Source organism: Simochromis diagramma, unplaced genomic scaffold (genome assembly GCF_900408965.1).
Source record: "Simochromis diagramma unplaced genomic scaffold, fSimDia1.1 OVJJ01000107.1, whole genome shotgun sequence".
Lineage (NCBI taxonomy): Eukaryota > Metazoa > Chordata > Actinopteri > Cichliformes > Cichlidae > Simochromis > Simochromis diagramma.
Genome location: NW_024387209.1, coordinates 8541585 through 8565615, shown reverse-complemented (window position 1 = coordinate 8565615; position 24031 = coordinate 8541585). Strand labels below are relative to the sequence as shown.

At 40.2% G+C, this 24031-nt stretch overlaps 1 protein-coding gene and 1 long non-coding RNA gene across 2 annotated transcripts in view; one reads left to right on the top strand and one right to left on the bottom strand.

Annotated features, from left to right (window-relative positions):
• Nucleotides 1-3264: 3264 nt before the first annotated feature.
• Nucleotides 3265-23467, bottom strand: LOC120746336. Its single transcript, XR_005698825.1, has 3 exons — nucleotides 23457-23467; nucleotides 13966-13973; nucleotides 3265-3410 (listed from the first exon to the last, which is right to left on the bottom strand). It is a non-coding gene; the product is annotated as an uncharacterized LOC120746336 (long non-coding RNA).
• LOC120746328 (collagen alpha-1(XVIII) chain-like) overlaps nucleotides 13848-24031 on the top strand; it is a 56947-nt gene continuing 46763 nt past the window's right edge. The window contains exon 1 of the mRNA XM_040051783.1: nucleotides 13848-14120. Coding sequence (XP_039907717.1) covers nucleotides 14045-14120 — 76 coding nt within the window. The 5' untranslated portion in view covers nucleotides 13848-14044. The remainder of the gene's footprint in view (nucleotides 14121-24031) is intronic.

Here is a 24031-nt window from a genome sequence, read left to right as displayed (position 1 = left end):
ATTTCAAGTTTGCTTGATGTAGCAACCCTGTGAGGCCAGACTCAAGCTGTACTTCCTTGTGGCTCACCACAAACTATTTTGCCAACAGAGAAACTTCCTGGCCACAAAAATGTCATGCCACTACGACATAGCTTTAGCTTGCTAGTAAGAAAAACTGGTTGAAACCTAAGCAAAAGTATTTTAAGTGTCTATTCTTTAAATGATTAGTGATGTTTGGGCTTTCGTCCCAAAAACAAAAATACAAAAAATTACTCTGACCCATGAACATTAAAAAAATACCTCCTGCCCTCAAATATTTGTGCATTTGCCATAAATTGACTACAGCAAAGTGGACAGATTGCTAAGTCTAGCTCACTGTTGCATTAGATAACCAGTCTGAGGCCCAATCGGGACTCAGCAACTTAAAGAAGCAAATGGCACATTTGAAAGGATTATTCTTCATGTTTGAGTTGTGTTTCATTGTTCACTCAACTTGAAAAACCTCAATGTTTCACTAACTACTAGAGGACGTCACTGTGGCTGCTCTCTGTGCTTGTCAATCTGAAGCAGAGTTCAGCTGCTAGGCAACTGGGCTATTTTTTTTTTTTAATTTTCATCTTCCAGTTTTATTTTTTAATTTAACTTTGTAACAGCTCAATGGTGTATGCATCAAATATATTTAGAATACCTAACGTAAAATGACTCACTGTGCAAATCATATCCATACTATTGTTAATGATGAATGATTATTAATGTGTAAACTATCACTTTAATATTGCAGTGCAGATTATATTTGGTTACTTAAACCTTTAAATCAAGTCTTACAACGCACTTTTATTCTTTGGCTTTTAACCTCAGTGAGACATCGTTTCTCTTTTAATTGAATTAGTTATTTAATTAATTATTTTACTTTTCTTTTATTTATTTTTGTTATTTATATCTGATGTAATTTTATTTTATAGTTCCAATGTACAGCACTTTGTGTCAGCTGTGGTTGATTTAAAGTGCTTTATATATAAAGGTGATGATGATGATAAACTTCTGGTTATTTTATAATAATACAACATAATCCATTAGGCTTATATTTTAAATATATATAGATATATAAATATATTCAAAGATAATGTAAAGGAATTACACACATCATATAAACACTTGAATATGTAAAAGTACAACCAAACTGTATTTTAGTAGATGAGTCATCGAGCCGCCCTCTGCAGAGGAACCACCTTTTAATTCCTCTTCTCGTCTTCAATTTGTCAGTCTCTGCTTGTTGCACTCTTCTCTCTGTTTTCCCCTATTTTTGCGATTATTTATTCACAGTTTATTTGTAGCTTCCTGCTTTTGTTACTGATATTATCAGCTGATTCTTTGCGGTTTTGCGTCTTGTTTTTTACTCTTTTGACAGGATGTTTCTGTCTGGGACTCATGATCCTGACCATCGCAATGGGAGTCATCTCAGGTGAGTTGGGGAATTTTGTATGGACGTCTCAAACTGAATGTCATGTTTTGTGCTGTGTAGCAGGCAGGAAGTAGGACCCAAACGCAAGACTCGGAGACTGACTGATTAATTAAAGGCGACAGCTTTATCACTGGATACTACTTGTCAGGTTTATATTGTTGATTGTCATTTATGCTTAGAAATATTTACTCATATATGCTTAGATTTGTATAATCAATGTCATGTTGGTAGAGGTTTGATCCTTAGTAGTCTGCAAAGACTTTGTGTGCATTCCAGAGCTAGCCCAGTACCAGAAACACGGGGGGGGGGGGGGGGGGGGGGGACAGCACAGTGAGGGTAACACGCAACACAGAGCATGGAAAACACAGGGTTTAAATACACACTGGAGTAATCAGGGAATGGGAGACAGGAGGGAGACACAGCTGGGAGAAATTAGACCTAACGAAACAAGGGGAAGCAAAACTAGAAACTCTGACATGAGACACGGAAGTAAAACAGGAAACACGACAGGCACAAACTTGACACTGGACAAAGAAAACACGGAGCACATAGACAGGAGTGACATGAGACATGACTGAATGGAGAACAAGATAAATAATAATACATAAACAGAGAATATAACTTAAACAGATACAAAACACTAGGTCACTGACCTAGGATCGTGACAATAACGGTGTATATTTTGCTCACATATAACCTATAGTGTTATATGTCAAGGTTTACTAAACTTCCTCCACATAAACAAAAGTGATGTTTAAACAAAGTATGTATGATGTATGATTGCAGCTATTTTAAATATTCAAAAAAATTTAATTCTTTGCATTTTTAAAGGTATCAGCTTGTCCTCATATAACATAAGTTGGGCCCATAAATGACTGAAAACAAGAAGTGAAATATATATAAATATATATAAACAAACTAAAGGTGTATTTTGACTCTAACAACTGAAAAGATAGCGTTGCAAATTTTCAGTCACCCTTCAATAATGTATGTTAGGTATGAACAGGGTTCACATTTTAATGTAACATTTGAAAGCAGCCCAGTTATTTAGATGACATTTGTAGCATCTAAGAATGATTCAGAGTGAGTGATAATAATCCATTTTCAGTATAATATGCCAGTTTTAGGATGAACACTTTAGTTATCAGACCTGAGGTATACATAACGTTGTTTCTTTTTCCTTTTTTCAGTCTCTTAACCACATGAAAGCCATTTTACTTTTACAGAGTGTTGCTTTTACTTAAAAAAAAACCCCCACACCACCACACTTGGACAAGAGCTGCTTTTACAGGTTTTCTAATTCATACAAATTCTCCCTTTAATGCGCAGAATCAACACAGGATATCAGGTTCACAGGTTCTCTCTCCACAGAGGGGAGAAAAGACTGGTAGTCTGTCATGTCAGTGTAGTGTCAGTCATGCTGTTCAAGCAATATTTAGAGTGAATGAATCTGAATGAACATAATAGTGCAAAAGAAGCATGACGAAACTCTGTTCAGACAGTGAATGGTCTGATCTTATGCAACACTTTTCACTATGCCAGATTACTGAAAGTGCTCTATACAACACATTCACCCACTTTCTCTAAACTGAGTGCTTCCTAACTATATTCATACACATTCACACTCTTGACATGCAGACTGGAGGAGCCAGGTATTGAACCACTAACCTTCTGATCAGTAGGTGACCTGCTCTACCTCCTGAGCTACAGCCACCCAGTGATAAACATGAGTAAACCATCACTAGGTTTTGGATAAAGTGTACACTCACAAAGCTGGATTTGAAACGTTGGCTACCACAGCAGTACTGTATTGCAACATGGCATTTGGGTCTTCTACTAAAATAAGAAAATAGACATAAACATAAACTGTGCCATCATTGCCAGATCTGGCCCACATCTGGTTGAGATACACTCTGCCATGACACCGGTCAGTCAGAAATACCAGCTTGATGCCAGATCCAGGGAAGACCTGTTTTCTATGGGCCTGGGCCACATACACCAAACCATAATCAAGCCAGATATGGAATGCCATCACATAAACAGTGCCATCTACGCCAGGCCTGGACTGTCTCTGGTTGACATATGTCTTATCATGCCAAGTCAGTCAGCAGTGCCGGCTTGATACCAGATCCAGGCCAGACCTGCTTGCTATGTGGGCAGTTAACCAATGAACACTGTAAAGTATAAAGTCATATTTAAAGGTAATGAACCTTCAGTAATAATCAAAGTAGTGTTCTGGGGGGCCTCTGGATGTCTGGAGTTTTGATCTCCTCCATACCTGCTTCATGCCCTGGAGGACGGGGCTGTGGCCCCCCCACACCCTCTAGCAGATCATTACATGAAGGAACCTTTTAAAAAACAAAAAACAAGCGCGTCCATGCTCACAGGTGTACACACGGGTGATCACACCCACAAACTACACCCTTTTTGGCTCCTACCTCAAAGCACACTGTGTTCTGTTGATCTTATGTGCTGCACAATAATGTTTAATATTTAGTATTTACTGTCATATTCCCATATATCATTGTGATGTTGTTTATTCTATTACTCTTGTTCTCTTCTGCTTGTTTTCTTTTTTCTTTCTCAGCAGGTGACCCAGGTGATTGATATATGCATTTTTTTTTTCTTCTTTTTTTTATTTTTCTGCTCATTCTGTTGGTTTTTGTCTTTTGCCCTTCTCCCCCGTCCCTCTTCTCAGCTGTTTCTCTTTCCCTCTTTCTTTCTCCCCTTCTTTCCCCCAGTCAAGTCTGTCCCATATTCAGTAAGTGAAAATAAAATAAACAATAAAAGGTGAATCAAATGGACCATTATGGCAAGGCTGGGATGGTCCATTTGGTAAAGTAAATCCATTGGGCATCTTTCTTTGCCTTTAGACAACAATTCTGATGGCAAAAGAGCCAAACGGGACAGGCAAAAAAAAAAAAAAAAAAAAAATCAAAGTAGCATCTTACATTTGTACTTGGTTACATATTGTAGTTTCGTTGTTAGTTATGCGGGCCTGTGATATATATATCTAATATTGTACATTTTGCTGCTGATGCTTAAAAACAAGAAAAAAGATACAGCATGACGATAAACACACAAAATCCAAGAGGTTGTTAATTTACATGACCAAATGTGAGAAATCATATTTTTATTTCGCAGTCGACAAAGATTCCTGCAAGAAAGCAGGAGACAAAGTAGTCCTATCTCCAGGCTCCGTGTCTGATCACCAGCATCACTTGGAAACACGGCCCGGACATCGCTGTGGAGTGGTACAAAGGTGAAATAGTTTCGTTCTGGGACTTCAGAGGTACATTTAACAGGAAACACGTGTATACAAAGATTATATGCTGATGCTTTCATGCTGCTATCTTCAGACAGAAAATTGTGAAACTACATAAAAATCCATTTAAACACCTTGACTATGTCATGATTTTAGGTCGGTGTGAGGTGAGTACTTCCACTGGAGCGCTGGCAATCTCAAATGTGACTGTAAAGGACAGCGGCATCTACACAGCAGAGATCAACAACAGAGTCATGAGACCGACTGAAATCACTGTTCTCTGTAAGTGGACGAATTCAGACTGAAGTTCGCTTTGACTCATTTTTTCACCATATTTAAAATACAAAGCTTGTTTGTTTGCTGTCTTTAATTATCAGCTGCTGTCCCCAAACCCACTGTCTCCAAATCATGCAACCCCGAGATGACCATCTGTACTCTCACCTGTGAAGCCAGCATCACAGATGACACCAAACCAGTCACCTATTCCTGGGTGACAGGTGATAGGCAGACAGCTCAACCTTCAAGCAATCAGCTCAGAATAGCAACGGTAAAAACAGAATGTGATTTTTCACATAACAAGTCAGCTGCTCATTGTTTGTCTGCTTAAATGAAATTTGCTGTCATTTATCTGATTAGCCATGTGATTGGCTAATCAGATAAATGCATTAACAAGAAGTTGAACATCCAGATGCTATATAACCCAATCTAACGCTAGCTTGGATAAAAAGTGAATAATGCAGAGCTGTCCAAATTGAGTGACGCTTTGTTAGACATACAGTATATTAATACACCTCACAACAGGCACATAATAGTAATGGATGGAAATGTCAGTCTCACACACTTTTATTTTACATTTCTTGTAAATTCAGCTACAATACTGTTGATATTTTGGTTCTCTACAAATAAAAAACTGTCCTATAATCTGATAAAAAAATGTGATGAATGCGTTTTGTTTACGTACTTCTCTTTTTTTCCTTCTTCGTTTTTAGGATGATACAGAGTGGTCTGGAAAACCAATCAGTGTCAGCTGGAAAACCCAGTCAGCAGTGAACGCAGTGATGACATTATCATCCCATTTACAAACAGTGAGTTATCACACCAACACATGTGCATCATTCTTGTAAACATTTACAGTTTTATTAATTTATTCTTTCTTTGTTGTAGGAAATTTGTCTCTTATGTTCAGGCAATTAGTATTTACTGTATTGTGATTGTGGTGGCCTTGTCTGGCTTCTTTATTTGGCACAAGCACATCCAGGTAAGAATCCACAAATAGATTACAGTTACTCTGCATGCGTTTTTTAAAATTGCATTTTATTTATTTATTTATTTGTATACCTATTCTTTTTGTTATTAAGATTTCAACTTACAGATATTATTTATCTTATTCTTTTATTTTACTTTGTTTGAGCTGCGAGGCCCGACCACAGAGACACTGATTACATCAGAGACAGCAGGAACGAGGACAAAGAGGAGATTGGGTGGAGGTTTTGTGCTGAAGTTGGTCTAAAACTGCTCAGATTTAAAGATCAAATCTATTAATAACACATATAATATCCTAAAAATGTACATCTTTTGTACAGTTATTATATTTTTAAAAAATTCTATGGCAGATGCCGAATAATATCAATAAAGCAAATTTTTTTCATCACATAGAGGAAACATGCTCAGCCTGAGCGACCTGTGATGAAGTCAAATGAATTCTGAGTCAGTTTCAATCGATCTCTCAGTGAGATGGACACAGGTGTGACAGATGCAGAGTGATGGTTGACGGCAGTGGCGGTCCTAGCCTGTTTGGCGCCCTGGGCGAACACTCCCTCTGGCGCGCCCCCCCCCCCCACACACACACACACAGACAAAACATATTAAGGATTGTACGTTAACATAAAACTGTTGTAGACACACACATATGAAAAGAGAGAGAGAGTATGTAGTAGTATGCAAACGGCTACCAAACAGCCATCATAATTCATCATATAGTGAGAACAGGACAAATCAACAACTGACAATGACTAATTAATATTAAAATCTGTAACATAATGTATTGTTTGGAGTTTAGTCTGTTACTGTTGCTATTTTTACAATTTCTTCTTGGAGCAACTGTAACCCACATAATTTCCTTAGGGATTAATAAAGTATTCTGATTCTGATTGTTTCAGGATGACCTGCCATTATCCAATGACACATCTGCTTACCTGCATCTTTTGCTCGTTTCTCCTCCTCTTCTTTTCTCTTTTTTTAAACTGAGCACCTGATGGCATCTTCCACTGGTTTTAATTTTGCACTCCAGTATGAACACATATCCCCCAACTCGAGGATCACCACAACATAACCTAACACACCTACACCTTAGTTCACAGATTCACTTTGTCGAGGGTGCTTTTCTGAGATTTCACACAACCCAGGATTCAAATCATGAACACATGATGGGCTTGGATTTACAACATTATAAATGAAATGTGCTCTATTTGGAAGCAGCAGCCCCCCCCCCCCTCCCCTTTCGACGGGTTTTGTGTGAGACTTTAAATCATCAAACTGTAAATTTTAAATTGTTATTGATCCCTTTACCACTAGTCCTGAAGTGTATATTTTTTTTCTTACTCTTCTTATATATATTGTTTGTTTACTTGCACTGCTGTAACTGGAGCCTTGTCGTCTCGTCTCTCTATATACTGGACTGTATGTAGCGGAGGTGACAATAAAGTTTACTTTGACTTCGGCAGCGAGCAGGCGCACTGAGGGCTCTCGCGCTCACTTTTCACATATAGAATTTCGAAAAAACATCGGTGAAAATTATAAGTCTGTATTATAATGTCTGGTGTTTTCGTGTTTGTTGGTTTGTTTTTATTTTGTTTTATTTTGCGAGTTGGTTATTAGATGCTGCTCCAGCCGGTCAGAGAATCCCCCGCAGCCCCGCCCTCTCCTCTCTGCGCCGCAAGCAGCAGGCGCACCTCGCAAACGAAGGGCGCCCTTACTCCCAGCAAATGGGCGATAGAAAACCGATCGGTGCCTATGCCATTCCCAGTATGCGCTAGCTGACGTCGGGGCAGCATGAGTACTGGCATTTTTTTTTTTAATTTTTTTTGCCGATGCCCGTGATGCCGAAACTGAAGACTAGGTTCCTCCTCAGTGACTGTGACCTTTGCAGCAAAATGGGGGTTAAATGTACAGAAATTGTATATTTACAAAGTACACCGCCAAATAAAACTGTCCTCAGTCACTGAATGGGTGAAGGGAACTTTCCTTTTGGTCAGTATGTTCTGTGTGTTCATGCAGAAGTGGTCAATGTGAGAGAAGAGAACAGAAAATGTTACTGTGTGTGTCTGTGTGTATCAGTGGTCATCAAGACACATACACGCGCACACAGGCGGAGACTCGTGCGCTGAATTTGGTAGATATGTTGTTTTTTTAATATACTACAGATACCATGTCAGTGTCGCCACGTTCAGTCTTCAACATTTACAGATGATTGATGGTAAAATTTCAAAGATCCGCAAAAATGTGATGAATGTTCAGTCCTTTATTGAATATATTTATGAATATAATCATTGTTTACATTGTTGTGCTGCTGCAGGCGAGTATCCTTATCTGTCCACCAGAGGTCACCATACACTCAGATGGTTCAGCTTTTACTAGTGGACGGTCTGTAAAGCTAGACGACAACAACTGGATGTGGAGGTTTATTTCCTTATTAATGGATAGTTTGGTTTCAGAACTTAAACGTACAATAAAACAATACAAATCTCCAGCTGAAATTATTTAAAAACGAACTTGTATCATGCTTTATTAACACTGATGGAAATTGCTTTGTGTTTATAATGAGATCCAGATTATGTGAGCATGTTTAGTGGCAAATTGGTCTTGCACATAATTTTTTATTTTGGATGCAGGAATGAGAAAGCATGGAACAGCTGGATCTTTTCTTCCTGAGTCATTTAATTTGTCACTGTCCAAAATAATAAATCACTGAGTCACAGTAAGCGAGTGAACCTGCATTTGATTCTGTTTGGAGTGATTTACTCTGCATTCACGTGTTTCCAAGAATTTCCCACTGCCATTCAAACCCACTCGGAAAACTTAAGACTGTGGTGTTTTCCTGTGTTTTAACGGGGACTTTTTTGTAGTTATACTCTTTTCTATCTTATCTTTTCTATACTATCTTTTCTTTTTAGCCTAAAGATTGATTGAAAGATTGCACAGACCCACTGCATCGTCTAGTGGTACAAATTGGAATGGCATGAAAGTACAGCCCAAGCCTTGTTTTACTTTAATTAGGATCTTTACAGTATAATGCACACATGTGTTGGAGAAGTTTCACCAGAATTTAAGCTCTCAAAACTATGTTTAACCCATTAACTAGTAAAAATCCTTTATACAATCACTGATTTTACAATACAACAGCAGCAGCCGTCAGACGGTGTTGGTAGGCTTGTTCTTCATGTGTGAATGTCGAGAGTGAAAGAAGTTTTTAGGAGAAATATCTATTTTTAAATTTGCATTAATTCAATCTTTGCATATTGAGGTCTTGCATTCATGTGACTACTAAACACGTGACATTTACCTATTTGCCATTTTGGATGTGTGACAGTCATAGTGACAATGTAAGGCCTAAGTTACATAGACCCAACGACCAGTCAGCACTATGCCCCGAGGGAAAAATCTCTATTCCCCGAACAGTTGGTAAAACTTGCCTTGCAGTTTGCTGCGATTCCTCGTTGTTTGAATGGAAAATGCTGACTTGTCTACAAACACTCTGTAGTGAAATTGTTCCTTTAAAACTGTAAACAGAGGACGTTTGCCTTCAGAGTAAAAGCTGCACCTTGTGAAACATATTGGGAGTAGCACATAGGTACAGCTTTTACGTTGAAGGCGAGCATTCTTCATTTCCTGTTTGAATCACACTTTTCAGAGTTTCACTACCACTCCAGTAGTAGTTGATGAGTGCTTGCACACAAGTTGACGACCTCCATGCAAACTGCTGGAGACCGCTGTAATCTGCTAGTGACCAAAGTAATCAGGAAGTTTTCGGTTCATCACCCTCTTTGCAACTGAATTCACATAACAACACTGCCTGAGGAACATCTGCAGTTCTTACACTGTAATGCAAATTCTGTGCAGACGAGTCTGCAGAGTTACAAGAAAACAGCCATTTGCATAGACTCTTACACAAAATTTACATCACTCATACCCAGGAGAAATCCTAATAGAGTTACAGCTACAGAAAGTGTAATTCCTGCTTTACTAAGCTAGTCAGTGGATTGACAATTCCCTGGTGGTCACTAGCATCCCTTTGTTAGTCACTGGGATTCCAAGGATAATGACTAGCATTCACTTTGTTCCTTAACTAGTCATTTGCACTTAAATGCCAAAGAAATGCAGAATAATTATTATGCACATAGTTGTTTTAAAATGAAAACACAGTTACAAAAACATATAGTTAGATCGATTGGGACTGAATAGCCGAGGGATGCTGGTGACTAACCTGTCCACTGGGTTGCAGAGGTAAAAGAATCAGGCCCCGGCTTTGACACAGACAGCATCTCCTCTGTCTTCAGATTTATGGCCTCTGATAGCAACTCCAAACTCGTGAGCTCAGTGGCTTACAGTATTTAAACTAATGTGTCTGAACACATAAGTGTGTCCTCCCAGCAGCTAGGGCAGCTAGAATCTGCAGGGATGAAAAGGTGCAATGATGATAACATGGCACAGGATATGCAAGGAAAGTTTCCAGATTTGAATCTGGCCGTCTCCTAGCAGTTTATCAGCCAGCAGAATATTTGTGTCACCTGGTGGCTGAAGGTCAACAAGCCTTCTTTAAAAAAGTGACACAGAGCTTATTTTTCTTCTTCTTTGGAGGTCGGTGGGAGGACACACTTATGTGTTCAAACACATTAGTTTACATACTGTAAGTGCTAACTTCAAGACAAGTCTTCCTGAGCTTGACAGCCCAGAGCTGGAAAGAAGATGGATGAAATTTAAATTTTGAAGCATGAAGGACAGGGAGGGTCTCACCAAACAACACCTTTCAAGGAGAGCGAGTGATGATTGAACGACAGTAGAAAGTGGACCTACTTTTACATGTGCAGACAGGACTGACAGGGAAATGAGGAGCATGGGAACCAAATACGGACAGATTTTTCTGTTCAGTCGTATAATTCAGTTCTGAATACAACTTGCTATAAGTCTCACCTGCTTTCTAATCTAAATTTGAGCAGCTCAAGTGACAAATTTGTAGGTTGATGGATCCTAGATTGTATATGTTTTTTAATGATTTGGTGTTGAGGAGTGAAAAATACAGAGATTCAGAGAAAGTGCCCACCAAGGTGCATACATATCATCATGACTGACTTTTAGAGGAAGAAATGTGTCTCCACAAACAGGAAAATGCAAAGACTTCTTTGCAGATAGCAAAGTGGTTTGAGAGTTTGGACTTGTATAGAATAGAATAGTCCTTTATTGTCATTTTTCCTCATAATGGGACATTTTCTTCTAAATTTATTTGGAGTTGCACTTAAGTAAAGGCTCCAAAGGTCCCCCTTCCCCCTTGCAGATAGGTTGTGGGTGTAGTTCAGGGGCATCTGTCATCATGTAAAGCTTTACTCTAATCATGGAATGCAGATTTTAGCACAAACAGGTGCCAAACTGCAGGCAAACATGTCTTAACAGAGACTGAAACACATGGAGAGCATAGTATTAATCTGGATTTGTCTTTTATTTCTCCATCACCCAAAATCTCTGCATAAAGTTTATATTAAGAAAAGTCTACTGTGTTAAATTTAGGGCCTCAATGTTTGGAAACGTTCTCTAAAATTTGCTGAAAAACTAGTTGTTTTAAGAGCTTTCTTGGACCCTGAGGGGATATTTGTGAGAGTTCAAACCTCAGAAACCTCAGAAACTTATTTGAAAACATGCTTCTCAGGCTTCAAGTCTCCAGATTGACTGAAGTCAGCAAGAACTCTTTGGCAAACTTGGTCAAATGTGGATTCAACTCTGTTTGCACCACTTTGTTATGAGCTGCTGCATCTGTGGATGCCAAAGACAAAACTTTCATAATAATGACTGGATACTGACCTGACTCTACCTTTCTCCCACGTGTAACGCAAGTGTTTACTAGTATAAAGCTATAGAATTTAAAGCCAATTACCAAAACTGTTAATAGTTCCATGAACCATTGAGCAAGGCATATTGCTTGATAGATGCTATTAGGAATGCTTTCAAAAGGCATCAACAGCACAGCTACAGTGGAAATCATTCACAGAACAAGTTTTCAACCAGGCTGTACACATTTTAACACAAGATGTTATAATACCCTGGTTCACTCAGTGACTCACTCCGTCTCCTAAAAATCTTCTTTAATTCAGTTCAGTTCGATTCAACAGTATTTACATACAAAATGAATTTAAACATGAATTTAACTGAACTGAATTAAAGAAAAAACCCAACAATCCCATGTGAGCAAGAACTTGGCGACAGTGGGGAGGAAAAACTACCTTTAAAAAGGGAGAAACAACCGGTTGGAAGGGGGGGGTGACAAATTTATTTACAACCAAATGTTTAAAGAAATATGCCTTAAAATGGACGTTTAGGCACTGGAAGTAGCTCTTAACATTTAGTTGTATATTACTGTGATTTTATAGGAGACTGAGTTGAAGTCAGTCTAAGTGACTAGTCTAAAGAAACAGTTACGCTTCTTTTTCTTTTTGGGATTTCCTTCTGGCACATTTTCATCTTGGGCCTCTGGATTTTCTTGTTTGGAAGCGCTGACCTCTTTTTTGTGCTGATTCTCCTTGAGTATCTCATTTTGGGCTGGAGAATTCTGTTGTTTGCCAACATTGTACTCATTTTCTTGTTTCTTTCTTGTCTCTTGCAGTGACTGCAAAGACTCCTGAAGTAATATCTTTTCTTCTTCTGTTTGCCTGAGTTGGTTTTTCATGGCTGTGTTCTCCTGGTTTTGCTTCTCTATGATTTCCAGCTAGGAAGCTTTGGTTTTTTTTGCTCTTCTTCTAAGTTTTATGCCTTTAAATTATTTTTCTCACAAAGAGCCTCACTGGTGCAGAGTTTGAGCTCACTGAACTCACAGCGGGCTCTTTGTTCTTGTTCTTTGCACTTTGCAACTTTCTCTTCTAGATGTTTTTGAGTTTTAAGAAGCTGCTCGCAGAGTTGTTCAGTCTCTTCGTGCTGTTTTGTACATTGGACCTCCAACTCAGCTTCTCTAGTGGTTTTCTTGTCTGCAGAGTCTGTGTGTAGAGCTTCTGTAGTTTGTGTTGAAGCGTCCACACTCAGCTGTGACAGCTGTGTTGCTGTCTTCAACAGGAGCCTCATTTACCTCAGGGGTGAAGTTCTCCTCTGGACTCGGGTCTGTTTCTCTGAGCCTGTTTCCGCTGTTCTTGGAGCTCGAGAATGTTTATTTTTCAGCATTTTCTCTGCAGCACTTCAGCTACAGGTGAAGCCAATCCTTCTGTGTTTTAGTTTTGGCAGCTTTGGGGTTTGCAGCTACCATTTTGTATAGATTGGTTTTCTGCATGTGCTGAGACTCCTGCAGGTGGAATTTCAGCGCAGCCATTTCGTCAGTCATATTATATGGAGGTCTGCCACCATTTGGTATGAAGTGAGGGTTAGGCTCTGGTTGAGACGACCCATTATTGGGTCTAAAGTGGGCATTGGGCAGATGTGGCCAATGCCCTTGTCCAGGGTGTCTTAGGGTTTGCATTTTTCTGCATATTCTTTTTATTTTTACCCTTTGGTTTGGCAGCCTCATCTGGTGCTCAGTTTTTCCCTCTCGGGTTTGGGTTTTGCTGGATTGCTTTTGTTTTAGCCTGGACAGCGGCCGATGAAGTCCCTTCCTCAGGATCAGGGTTTTGCTGCATACGTTGCATTTTTCTTGTTTTCAGTCTTACAATGTCCAGTGAAGTTTCTTCTATTGGATCAGGCTTGCTGTTTGCGTTTTGTTGCATAAACTGAATGTTTCAAATCTTTTTTCCCCTAAAAGTTGGCTCGTGGTGTGTTTCTTAGCAGTTGCACAGTTCTGAGATATACTGAGAGGTGCTGGTTTTCTCATCCAGTGGTTCTCATCCAGGCTTTTACTTTGAAAAGCCCACGGTGGAAGTTGTGCTGTGACTCTCCTCCCGGCTTGAAAGTTTTTTGCATAGTGCTGTGCTGTAAAGGTGCGCTCGTCCTCCTCAGGTATACAGGCGGTGGGTGAAGCTTGTCTCGCGGTGGTGTTTATTTTCCTCCACCAGCTGCTGGAGATGACAGCAACCACACGCCCTCCTCGAAGCGTCTGAAGGGATTTTATTTGCTTTCTGTGTCAGACTCACTAAGTCATAATAACCGCAGGGATGCGTGCACGCGACAGGTGCTGGACCTGCATCCTCGCGCTGCTGGTGGCCGCACAGGCGCAGTCTCAGCAAACAGGTAAATTGATGCATTTATTTTATTTTCTCATATGTGTGTTCAAATACTCCTTTGAGCTTTGCAGAAGCAAAACGTGCTGCAAAAGTACTGTAAAACTTAAAAACCTGAAAATGGTGCGAAATCTCGGAGTTTCTAATAATTGTTAATCCAAAAACGTCCAGTTTTGTAACTTCAACTGTTAATTCTGACTTCATGAACTATTTCTTAGCAATGAGTTCAGTCACGTGACCTGAAAGCTTGGAGTTGGGTTTTTTTCCAGGCTGGAATGAGATCGTGGTCGGTGTGAATGTCTGGGCTTTCTTATTGGGAATAATGAATAGCTCATCATCTCCTCCGCTGTCAGAGACATGCACTGCTGTCCTGTCTGTAAGAGTGCACCTACTACAGAGGGATGCGATTTCTACAGATTGTGCACTGACCTGTTCTGAAATAAGAATTTCTGGTGCTTTCCTCCATTTGAGGACTTTGCATTTATTATATTGGCTTCCTTTGGCACCACATGGGCGTCTATGAGACGCTGGGCCCCGGGGCACAGACAAATAAAAAGCTCCCTCACAGCTCTGAGATAAGGGACGCTTTATTCTGCTGTGGTTGATAGTGTAGCTGTTGTGCATTCAGAAAGGTCGACCTGAAGCTAAAGCGGTCAGTTACGGACCTCTAGACTCTGTTTCCAGGCTTTAGAAAATATGTGACGGCCGGACGTCGGCCAGCCATAACTTTTATACTGTCTGACGATAAATGTCAGCGCTGACTCATTTTCAGAATGGTCCCATGATTATTTTCTGTCACATACATGCTGCTCCAATGGTGATACTCTAAACGTGGCCATAGCTGAGCCAGAGTATGTTTCTTCAAAAGCTTTTTACCTCTTTTGGCTCTCACTGACATTGTTCAGCTCAACCATACAACGATGGCTGTGAGCACAGAAACCCCACCCACCTGTTGTTCAGACCTTCTGTTTGTACGGGACAGCCAATCGGAACAAAGATGGCTTAAAGGAAGTGGAGCTAAACACCTTGTTTTAGATTATAGACTCTATTAAAATAATGGATCTGAAAAGTGAAACCAGTACTGAACTACTTTAAACCGGCATTATCTCTAATGGCCAACAGTCTCGTTTCAAAAAAGAGGTCTGATTTTTTAGAAGTCTGTGGGGAAAACTGCCTTACGGTTCACTTAATGAAGACCTCAACAGTCAATTTTCTGATGAGTTCATGGCCTCAGGCTCTAGTTTTGAGTCTTATTCAATACAAGCCTAATGTTTATGACATTATAAATTATTTAAAGTAAAAAATAGATAATAATGAGGGTTGTGTTTTAAGCTTGATTTAGACTTTGGCAGTAAATCGATGCCCTGGCTTTTCAACGCTTAAATCTAAACCCCACGCTGTGACCTTCCATGCCAATTGTTGTGTTCTCCGTTGACCCAACGTGTATTTACATTTCTCAAGGTACACCTGAGGAAATATGGAAGGTTACAGCGTACGATTAAGAGACGCTTCCAGTTGCATCCTTAGTTGTGTTGTAGATTTAGAATGGGACAATGGCTGACAAGCCCTTGATTTTCTGATCCACTCCTTCCTTCAAACCGTAAACCTGGTGATGTCCAATGTTCAGCTTGACTTCACAACAGGATCTCACACACTAGTGTGCGACCTGTCGCCCATCATCCGAGTTCAGGAGTTGCACCAACGCCCAATAAAAGATGAATAAAGATTAATAATCTAGTAGATTACTGTAATAGTTTTTCATCAGAAAAAGATAGCGTTTAGGTGTTTAAAGGTTTACTTTTTTTAAAGAAACGCAGCCAATGAAGTAACAACCAGGTGCAGCAGATCGGTGTCTACCAACCATAATCATAACGTCTTCCTCTCGTAAGTTACCCAGCTCCACAGCTTCACGTTGAATCACTTAATCATTATCTTCATCTTCTCCTTGTGCTTGTTTTGCATCTCCAAGAACATGTTGGACCTTTGCCTTCTTATTTTCCACCTCCTTGTAGTCGTTTTAATCCTCGCTGTGTTTTTTTTGTCTTTTTTGACTTGTTTGAACGATGTGTGAAAACACACATTGACAGTGGCTTCAGTTTGAGGCTCTGACTCACTCATACCCATAGCCATGTCTGTGTGTGTGTGCTGGTGTTTTATACAAATATTACACTTTACAGCTAAGCTCCTCTTTAAGACAAATATTTAAGGAAAGATTACAAGTAGGTTCAAGGGCTAAGGCTATTGCGGGTGTGCGTGTGTGTGTGTGTGTGTGTTGAGGCTGGTGATATGCAGTTTGTTCAGATTTTCCCCTCTTCAGGGCTCATCGTTCCCTCCCAGACACACTTCAACTCGTCTAATTTTACCTGGCTGTGGTTTCCCTCCTCTGCAGGCTACACACACACACACACACACACACACACACACACACACACACACACACACACACACACACACACACACACACACACAACATTATGCTGACATTCAGGCATGCCCGCACAATCATGTAGAGACAAAGCACTGTATATGCAGAAATGCTTCAGCTACCTTCATGGAAGAATCCAGGCCTTTGAACTGAGCGTGTAGTTCAGGGGTACAACTATAATTTCTTAGATTTATAATAAATAAAAAAGAAAATTGTAAAAAGAATATGTGTCCAAAATTCATTAAATTCAATAAAATAAACCCACAATTCTTATTATCGATGAGGATTTTACTATAAGTTTCCCCTACTTTGGCAAAAAAAAAGACAGGGCTCTTCAGTGAACTTTTAATATTTGAACATGCTTTTTTCTTCTTCATCTGTCTGTTAGTGGCTGGTTAGCTCAGTTGGTTAGAGCGTGGTGCTAATTATGCCAAGGTTCGATCCCCGTACGGGCCATTTCAAGCTTTTGGGGGCAGGGATAGCTCAGTAGGTAGAGTTGGCACCCCATGATCAGAAGGTTGGGGGTTCGAATCCACTGAACGGCTGCCCTGAGATACCCCTGAGCAGAGTACCGTCCCTACACACTGCTCCCCGGTGCGCCTGCTTAGTGGCTGCCCACTGCTTCACCGAGTGAATGGGTCAAATGCAGAGAGAGTAATTTCCCCACGGGGATCAATAAAGTGTACATTTTTTATTATTAGTGAGAAATGACTCAAAGGTGGGATGTGTTATAACAGGGTAACAAACCCAGAACAATGTTTTATAAGATACGTTGTTTTTAAAAATCAGAGAAATTTTTACCATCAACAGAACTAATACACAGTTGCATTTTTTGATCATACCAACGTAACTAATCCTAAAATCCAGAAACTAGTTGGCATTTTTACAGCAACAGTTCAATAGGCTATGTTGATTTGATTTTTGGCAGTGTGCATGAGGTACGCTTTAGATATATTCACGTTACACTTTGGAATTTTTTAATTCTTTTGCTTGTGCCCAAGACGGTGTTTGCCAACAAGTGGTTAAACAGGATTGAGAGATTGTTGGGGACAATTGAACCAGCATTGCTGTTGTGCTGATCACAGGAACTTAATACAGGTGGCATTATCATGTCACTGTTGTGTAGTTCATCTACAGCTTCCTTACAATTACACAACTCTAACTCCAACAAAGACTATATAAAATCCCACTGGCTCTTTGTCAAGGGTATGTCGGCAATACTAACTTTTAGGTTAGTGGCTGAAATGCAAAGGCAAAGGTAATGTGATAGAAATGCAGCAGGTTTCACAGGATTTCTGGGAAAGCAGGATGCAGAAAAGCGAGTTTACCAAATAATGGAACTCAAAGAATGAGGATCATGGAGTTATATTTTACTATCTGTATCAATATGAAGGTAAATTCTCCAGAATTTACACCCTCTCGGTTGTCTTTCTCTGAATTTAGCGCCTCCTAAATTTACTGTAGCTGTGTTTATATAGTATATAAGCAGTCGGGTCCCCTGGGTGGCCAAATTGCGTCTTTTCCATCATATACGATCCTACATACAAGAAAAGGGGATAATAAAACCCATGTACCGTGCTGCACTAAATGAATGGCTGTAAACATAACTGTCAGGTGCCTTAGGGTCTAAAGTAGGGGTAATACAGGGGAGCTTATGGGATAATTAGAAAGTTGTTTTTTTTTTCTATTTTCTAAATGTACCACTAGACCAGCCTGTCTGAACCCAAGGCCCATTTCTACCATCAAGACTGTCTGTGTTGCACTTCATGGGAAATTTCTTGTTGATGCCTCGAGCCCATGAAATGCAAGCACAGGTCGAACATTATTGTCTGACTTTGGGAATTCCACACATCTAAATGTTATAGCTGCAGGCCAGGTTGAAGCTCATGTAAGAGTTTACAAGCAAACACTCATAACAACGTTTTTCACAATTTTCTGGCACTGAATCTTGTTTACTGATATAGAAAATAATTAGCAACGAAGATTTTCTTCCTGTACGGCAGTAAAAACGTAACATAAATCAAGATTAAATCATTGTTTGACTCTTATCAGTCGAATTTAGATTTGAGTCAGAGATTTGTTTATGTGAAAACAACAGTTGTGGTTACTGTAAGTCAGTGTGGTATAAATGTGATTTATAAACACACGTCTCACCACTAATAACTGAATGCTGCAGTCAAGTCCTGATAAAGACTCACTGTTTGACTCATCTGTTTCAGATATAATCTGTCATGACATTTTAATTATTCGTATCTAATGGACCCTCATCTGTGGTGCTTTTGAAAAATTTGGAAATTTATTTTTTCACACAATGATCATACCTTATGAGCTGCATGTTTCTGTCATGGGTGTCATTAAGATTTAATCTTATCTTTGATTCACATGTTTACACTTATCTCATCCAAACCTATGTTAAATTATCTTGACTTGTCTTTATCTACAATATCTTGACTAGTTATCTTGTCTTTTCTTAGTCATGTGGTAAATTTCAACACCAACCAAAAGTTGGATGTAGCTTGTTGGGAGCTATGCCCGTCTTTTTTATTCAGCCCATGATCTTGACTGAGCTTGCCCATTAGAAAATGATATTTTTGCACCAACAAGGTGATTAATAAAGAGCTCTCAGCTAAAACCTTGGCATATCACAGTTGGTGTGTAGTGTGTCCTTAAACAAATTGAGGAAACAAGAGAAGTGTCAGTCATTTCCTTAAGAAACAGAGAAAAGTCCAAAAAAGACCTGACACAGAACCTGAGAGATGCATCTGGACCTTCAGTTGATCCATCTACTGTTCACTGAAGCCTCATCAGAAATGAAAAAGAAAAAGTCATCAAAAACCGTGGACCACCTGGAGAGCATGACAATGACCCCAAACACTTTGATTTGATGGATTGGCCTCAACAAGGCAGAAACATCCAAAGAAGGGCTTTGAATGTCCTTCAAGAAGGCCGGAGAACTAATTCTGAAGACTGCTTAGTGAAATGACAAGAAAGCTGCGAAATATTGACCATCAAGCTTGTTTGAATTGTACAAACTCTATTTTTGTCTTATATGTATTTCACGTTTTCCTAGCAAGATATAAAGAAGAGTTGTTGCACATTTGTTCCTTAGAAGCTGCTACAGCTTTGGGGTGATGGAAGCTTAGGTCAGGGTTTGGTTTGTGCGCAAACAAACTGTAGATGTTCACACAGCAGGTGGTGCAGCACAAAGAAGCAAATCTTGTGCCGTGTCCAAGTCCCAAACATTGGGACACAATCCAAAGCCAGGACCTCCATACATTCACACACTATTTGGGGATGCCTGCTGATTAGATCTTAAAGAGCAGAGCAGGTGAGAGCACCGAGCCACGGCTGAGTGTGCCGGGACCATCATCACCACCTCAAAGCACCAGCACTGCAGCTGGGAAAACAAAGCATTCCCCAGTAACACGGAGCGCTTCTGAAGAGCCGCTTCAGATGGCATAGCTGATAGGCTTCACAGAAAGATGGAGGACAGAAAGCAAAACATCCTCTCGTCCGTCAGCCTGAGCTCTCACCTCAGCTGTGTGACATTTACATAACTGACAGCAGTTAGAAAACACCTATTAGTGCCTTTTTTAAAAAGAGCTTTGAAGTTTCAGTGGTTACAGTGTGCAGGTTTAATCATCTCGATGATGTAGCAGAGCTGAAACTGAAACACACAAAAGGACAAAAGGTGTAATAACAGATAAACGTGGGTGGAGAAATTTCCTTGAGGCGATGTGGAGAACAAGGAGTGTCAGGAGTTTGTTTTATGAAGCTGATCTGCTGGAGTTTATTCAGCCTGCAGCTACAACACCTTATTCTCTGCTGGGTCTGACCAAATTCAGGCCAAGAAAACACCAGGATAAGACAAGTTGTTATAGTCTTTTTAAGCTTATTACCACCAGAAGAAACAATGGCTCCTTTACTGGGCTGTATTTATTATGTAGGCATAGTTACTGGTTATATTTCAGAATACAAAATCAGGTTATAGACTAATCCAACTTAGGGTCATGTGAGGGACAGAGTTTATCACAGCCTACATTGTATTATTTAATTCATTATCTGCTTCTCAGCCTTTCTGGGTCTTACTGATATTTGCTCGAGGAAAGCATAAACTAATAAAGTCTGTGTGCTGAACTGCATTTTCCCCTCTTTTCAGGTCCAGATTCTTGCATGAATGCTGCTATCGGCCTTCTATATCCTCTTGTTTACATGTTACTGCAGACTTATCAATAAGCCCAAGGTCTTTAGTTGCACAGCTGTGAACAGGAATTGTTCCTGTCAACCTTGAAGTTGGCTGATTATAAAACATTCATCTTTGAACTTTGGTGGAAAAAAGTGTGTAAGTTCCCTGTGTTTCCAGGTGCTTTCTGTTATAACATCACCGCTTTTGCAAGTTGAAGAACTCTGCCTGAAGCTAATATCTCCAGTGCGTAATCGCAGGTTATGCCACCTCTCACACAGAAGCTGCTTGTTTATGACTGAGAGGTCATTAATCATAGTTTTGTGCGCTGGCTCACTCATTGCTGTCAATTTGCTGTCTACAAAGGCATTTTACGGTGAAACGTCACTGGGTTTTATGAGTGGTGACTCTCATCATTTTTCTTTTTGTGCATTATAATCTGTCCTGAAAGCGTCAAGAGGAGGAACCACTGTTTCATTTCCAGTGCTTGAAACAATCAGAGGGGGCGGGCCAGCTGCTAACAAAGGCTGCAAGTCTTTTAATTCACAAGGGTTTACTGGAAACCACAGCATGACCAGTTGAGGAAAAGCACTTTAGAAACACAATATTGCTGATGCCAGAGTATTTGTCAATGTCTTAAAGCTTTTGTGGAGGGGGTGTGTACAATATATAATGTTAATCTAGACCTAAAAGCACATCCACACCTGACTCCATGCCATAGTCTGTGAGTTTTGTGGTTATTTGGTGGCATTTTAATCATTATTTGGTCTTTTATCTGGCTGTTGTTCTTGGATTTTAGTTGGGAAGAATGGTGCGTGGTGGTTAACACTATTGCCTCACAGCTAGAGGATCCTGGGTTTGACTCCACGATCTGGCTCGGGTGTCTTAGCGTGGAGTTTGCATGTTCTCCCTGTGTCTCTGGTGCTCTGGCTTTCTCTCACAGTCTAAAGACATGCAGTTAGTGGATTTTGGTTAATTGTTGATTCTAAATTACCCGTAGATGTGAACATGAGTATGAGTGGTTGTCTTGCCTCTCTGGGACCAACTGGCATCCTGTCCAGGGTGAACCTTGCCTTACAGCCGTTGGTAGCTGGCATGGATTCTGTTCCCAATGCGACCCTGATGAGGAAAATTGGAATAGAGTGGATGGATGGATTGCTTGGGTAGTTTAGTTTAGTTTTGATAGACTATTACAGATATGCGTTACATGTGCTCTTTAGTGTAATTGTGCAATCTTGTCATTTCGGTCATGTGATTCCTCATTTTGTTACTTCCAGTTTTATTTTTATTGCTGGTGCCTTGTTATTAGTTTTATTTCTTTTGTTGTTGTCTTGATTAGTTTCACTTGTACACTGTTACCCTGGTGTTTCCACTCTCCCCGATCACCTCCTGTGCCTAAACCTCAGCTTGGATCTGTTCTTTGTGGAGTCATACTGTGTTCATGTTGCACACCTTTTTGTGTGTTCTCTCAATTAAGGCTGCTCTTTGGATTACCTGCATCACCTGAATAAAAGTTTTTTTTTCTCAGAATTCTCACAAGTCTGCATATGTGAGAAACCTGCACCTAATGGCACTGGTTATGATCAGGAAATAAAATGCAGGGACTTTATATAGGAATTAGGATCCTTCCTTTCTTTACCTCCATTTTTGACAAAAGGAACCTTAGTTGCAAGAAAAAGTATAATATCCAGAATATTTTGTCTACTCTGTATACACTGACAGTAGGCAGACAGTCTGCTTTCTTAACCTTCATGGTTTCCTTCTGCAAATATTTATCAGCTTCCTCTCCAGGAAGGCTCTCATCCTGTGGATGATCTGCAGCCATCCTCCACCTGCTTTAGGTTATGGTAAGAATAAAGTATAACAAATTGCACCATTCGATGAAGATGACTGAAGCAGCAGCTTTAAAAAATAGCCTAGTAGGTCGTGAATCGATATTCTAAAATGTGTCACCAAATGCAGGGTTTCCACGGTGTTTGTGGTTTTAGGGCCGCCTGATTGTAGCAACATTAATAACTGTTATTTAACACGACTCAGCAGCTGAAGTCGTTTTCTGATTCTTGTTCATCACTTGTCTGTCCTCCTCTCATGTTGGCTTTGATTAACTTAACTTGCCGTGGCCTGTAAGAAGAATGAAAGTGGGGTTTTAGAGAAGGGTGGAAGTTCTCTTCTGGAAAGGAAAAACACTGTCACAAAACAGAGTAGAGAAAAATAACTGGTTTATCCTGATTACCTTGTAATTGTCTACCAGTAAATCGATCATGTTGGCATCTCAGATGGATAAAACAAGTGGTTTTTAAACTTATTCTTATTCAACTTATTCTTCAGGGACCACCAGTGTACCTGGTTGATGTCTACAAAACACTGTTGGGCATCTGAGCCGATTACTTTAGTTGATGTGAGTGAAACTGGCCTGACATCTTAAAGGCGACACAGAGGAATTATGAAGGATACAGAACGGATGGTTTTCTTGACTAGATTTCTTGAGTTTGTGTCTGTTTGGGTTTGATATCCCATGTTGTACTCATGTTGTGCTTTAGGAACACTAGTTCTTATTTCCTCAGCTTTGCTGCCTACACAGTACCAAAACTAGGCCTAAACACAGTATTTTTGTTGGAGCGGGACGGTGTCTGATGTTCGTATCGTGTATTTGAGAAGCTCCCTTTTGTGCGCCTCAGTGCTTTTGTGCTCTTTGTCATTTTATGACTCAGTGAGAGCGCCACAGCGCTTATGAGGACTGAATTCCAGTATCTGGGTTGCAGGAATTTGAACCTGCAGCACTTGAGGCCTTGGGTTCACGTCCCCTCGAGCTCCTGCTGCAGAGTGTCTGACAGGTGAGACCACAGCGAGGATTTTGGCATGAAGATAATATCACAGATGTGGGCTGCTAAATCATTTTCTTTTTCTTTTTTTAAAAACTTTTAATCATTTAGAACGCCAGGTTATTGCTTTTTAATTTTCTCCTGTCAGTCAGCTCATTAGAGGCGTCACTTCTCATTTATTCTTGCTGTCTCACATTCAGGAGGAGCCACCAAGCTTGACGCCACGCTGCTTAATGTCTCTTTACCACCTGCTTTCTTTAACAGATCTCCTCAGTTGGGGATTGCCCAAAAAAGGAGTCGACTGTGTTGCCTTCAAGCTCCCGTGCCGCTTCGTGAATCCCAACCGTCTCACCCCCTCTTGTTTGTAAATGCCCTGCTCGTGTTCGTGCCAGAAACTCACTTTGACATACCGCAGGGGGGGAGGAGGAGAGAGGAAGAGGAGGGGGGGTTGGGGGGGTCATGGGTGTTGATTTCTGCTGAGCTTCTGCCAA